This window comes from Pyxicephalus adspersus, chromosome 4, assembly GCF_032062135.1.
Source record: "Pyxicephalus adspersus chromosome 4, UCB_Pads_2.0, whole genome shotgun sequence".
NCBI classification, from domain to species: domain Eukaryota; kingdom Metazoa; phylum Chordata; class Amphibia; order Anura; family Pyxicephalidae; genus Pyxicephalus; species Pyxicephalus adspersus.
The window spans coordinates 153991386-153993074 of NC_092861.1; the positions used below are offsets into that span (position 1 = coordinate 153991386).

At 53.6% G+C, this 1689-nt stretch overlaps 1 protein-coding gene across 1 annotated transcript in view; it reads left to right on the forward strand.

Annotated features, from left to right (window-relative positions):
• Nucleotides 1–835: 835 nt before the first annotated feature.
• Nucleotides 836–1689, forward strand: part of LOC140329926 (calpain-1 catalytic subunit-like) — a gene marked incomplete at its 5' end in the record, with an annotated part of 7731 nt that continues 6877 nt past the window's right edge. Inside the window, 2 exon segments of the mRNA XM_072410317.1 lie at nt 836–1089; nt 1595–1682. Coding sequence (XP_072266418.1) covers nt 844–1089; nt 1595–1682 — 334 coding nt within the window.

The following is a 1689-nucleotide window of genomic DNA, read 5'->3' on the forward strand; positions in this document are numbered from 1 at the left end:
GAGGGCCCTGCTGTGTAATGGAGGATATAGAGGGGCAGGGTGGGGTGACCATGCTGAGACTTGTAGTGCTGCCTGTGGGGCAGATTTAGGGTTGGTCATGTGACCTGCTTGGGGCAGGCGGTGTTAGCTGACATGCCTGGATCTTGCACAGAGATGGGTTTGGCCCCTGGCCAGTGCTGACTCAGGGCCCAGCTATGAAGGGGGGGGGGAGCTGTACATTTCCCAGCATGCTCGGGGTTGCAGTGTCATCCTCTGATATGCACACAGGAGATCCTGGAGGGAAGAGCCAAGCTGATTGGTCGCCCCAAACCCTCAGTGAACGCACATTACACAGGCATGGTCTGATGTCACCAGCAGGAAACTCTCGGCAGAAATGCCATGGGGACACCACTGGGGTGCATGTAGACAGGAAGTGGCTGCAAAGAGTCGTCAGGAGATCAGCAGATGGGAATAGGATGAAAGTGATAAGTTTATTATATAAATGATGGCACAACGAGGGGGAGGGGGAGTCATCCTCCTGGGGGGGTCACAGAATTTGTAACTGACGCTGCTCATCGCCCGACCCTCTGTCTGGGAATCGCTGACTCGGCATCGCTGGGAATGATATTGGCAGCAGGAAGTCAGAAAAAATTATTTCCAGCTGCAGTGAATCTCTAGAATCATTGGGAGCGATGGGCACCTCCAGGGCCACAGTACCCCCAGGGGCCCATTGACATAATAGGAAATAATTGTGTAAATGTTTTGTGTTGTGAATTGTGATATCGGACGTCCCACTGGTGCCATGGCCCCGCCTCCTCCTCTTCCCGACCAATCATTTCTCGCCGTTCTCTTTCAGATAAGAAGATGATGCCGTTCGGTGGGATTGCATCGAGGCTGAAGATCGATCGGCTAAAGGCGGAGGGGGTGGGGTCACATGACCGCGCCGTCAAATATTTCAACCAGGATTAGGAGAGCCTGCGCCAGTCCTGCCTGGAGAATGGGACTTTGTTCGAGGACCCCCACTTCCCCGCCATCACCTCCTCCATGGGATTCAAAGAACTGGGCCCCGGCTCCAGCAAAGTGCAGGGGGTGAGGTGGAAGCGGCCTGGGGTAAGTGTCACACTGAAATCACTTACTCTGATGTCATTACACTCACAATGTCCATTAGAAGCTGCAGCAAGTCAGATTCCGCCTCCTTTCCTGGCTGGAGGATGATCAGCACCATCTAGCCCCTCCCTCCTCAGCCTAGCTGGCCCCGCCCCTATCATTGGATTATGTATCTATTAGTTATGAGGTATCAACATCACACATGGGCGTTACCTATGCAAATACAACCTGTCCAGGACCGCCCACTCCTTCCAAAAGGCAAAATATTTACATAACTCCTCCCAAGGCCCGCCCCCTCCCTGTATTAGGACTGCGGGTACAGAGATGGGGGTAGTGATGTGTTTGGGAACCCTGCTGGCCCCGCCCACTGGCCACAATCTGCCTGCATTGTATAGAGAAGTATTGAGGTCCGGTAATGACATCACTGGATCTAAAATGTTGTGGGGGAGGGGCACAGAAGACAAAATAACCCTTCGGTGACACCGACCTCTTCTGATTTTATCAGCAGGAAATTGTCAGCGATCCGCAGTTCATTGTAGGCGGAGCCTCCAGGACCGACATCTGCCAAGGAGCGCTGGGTGAGTCCACTCTACCCCAAAACTG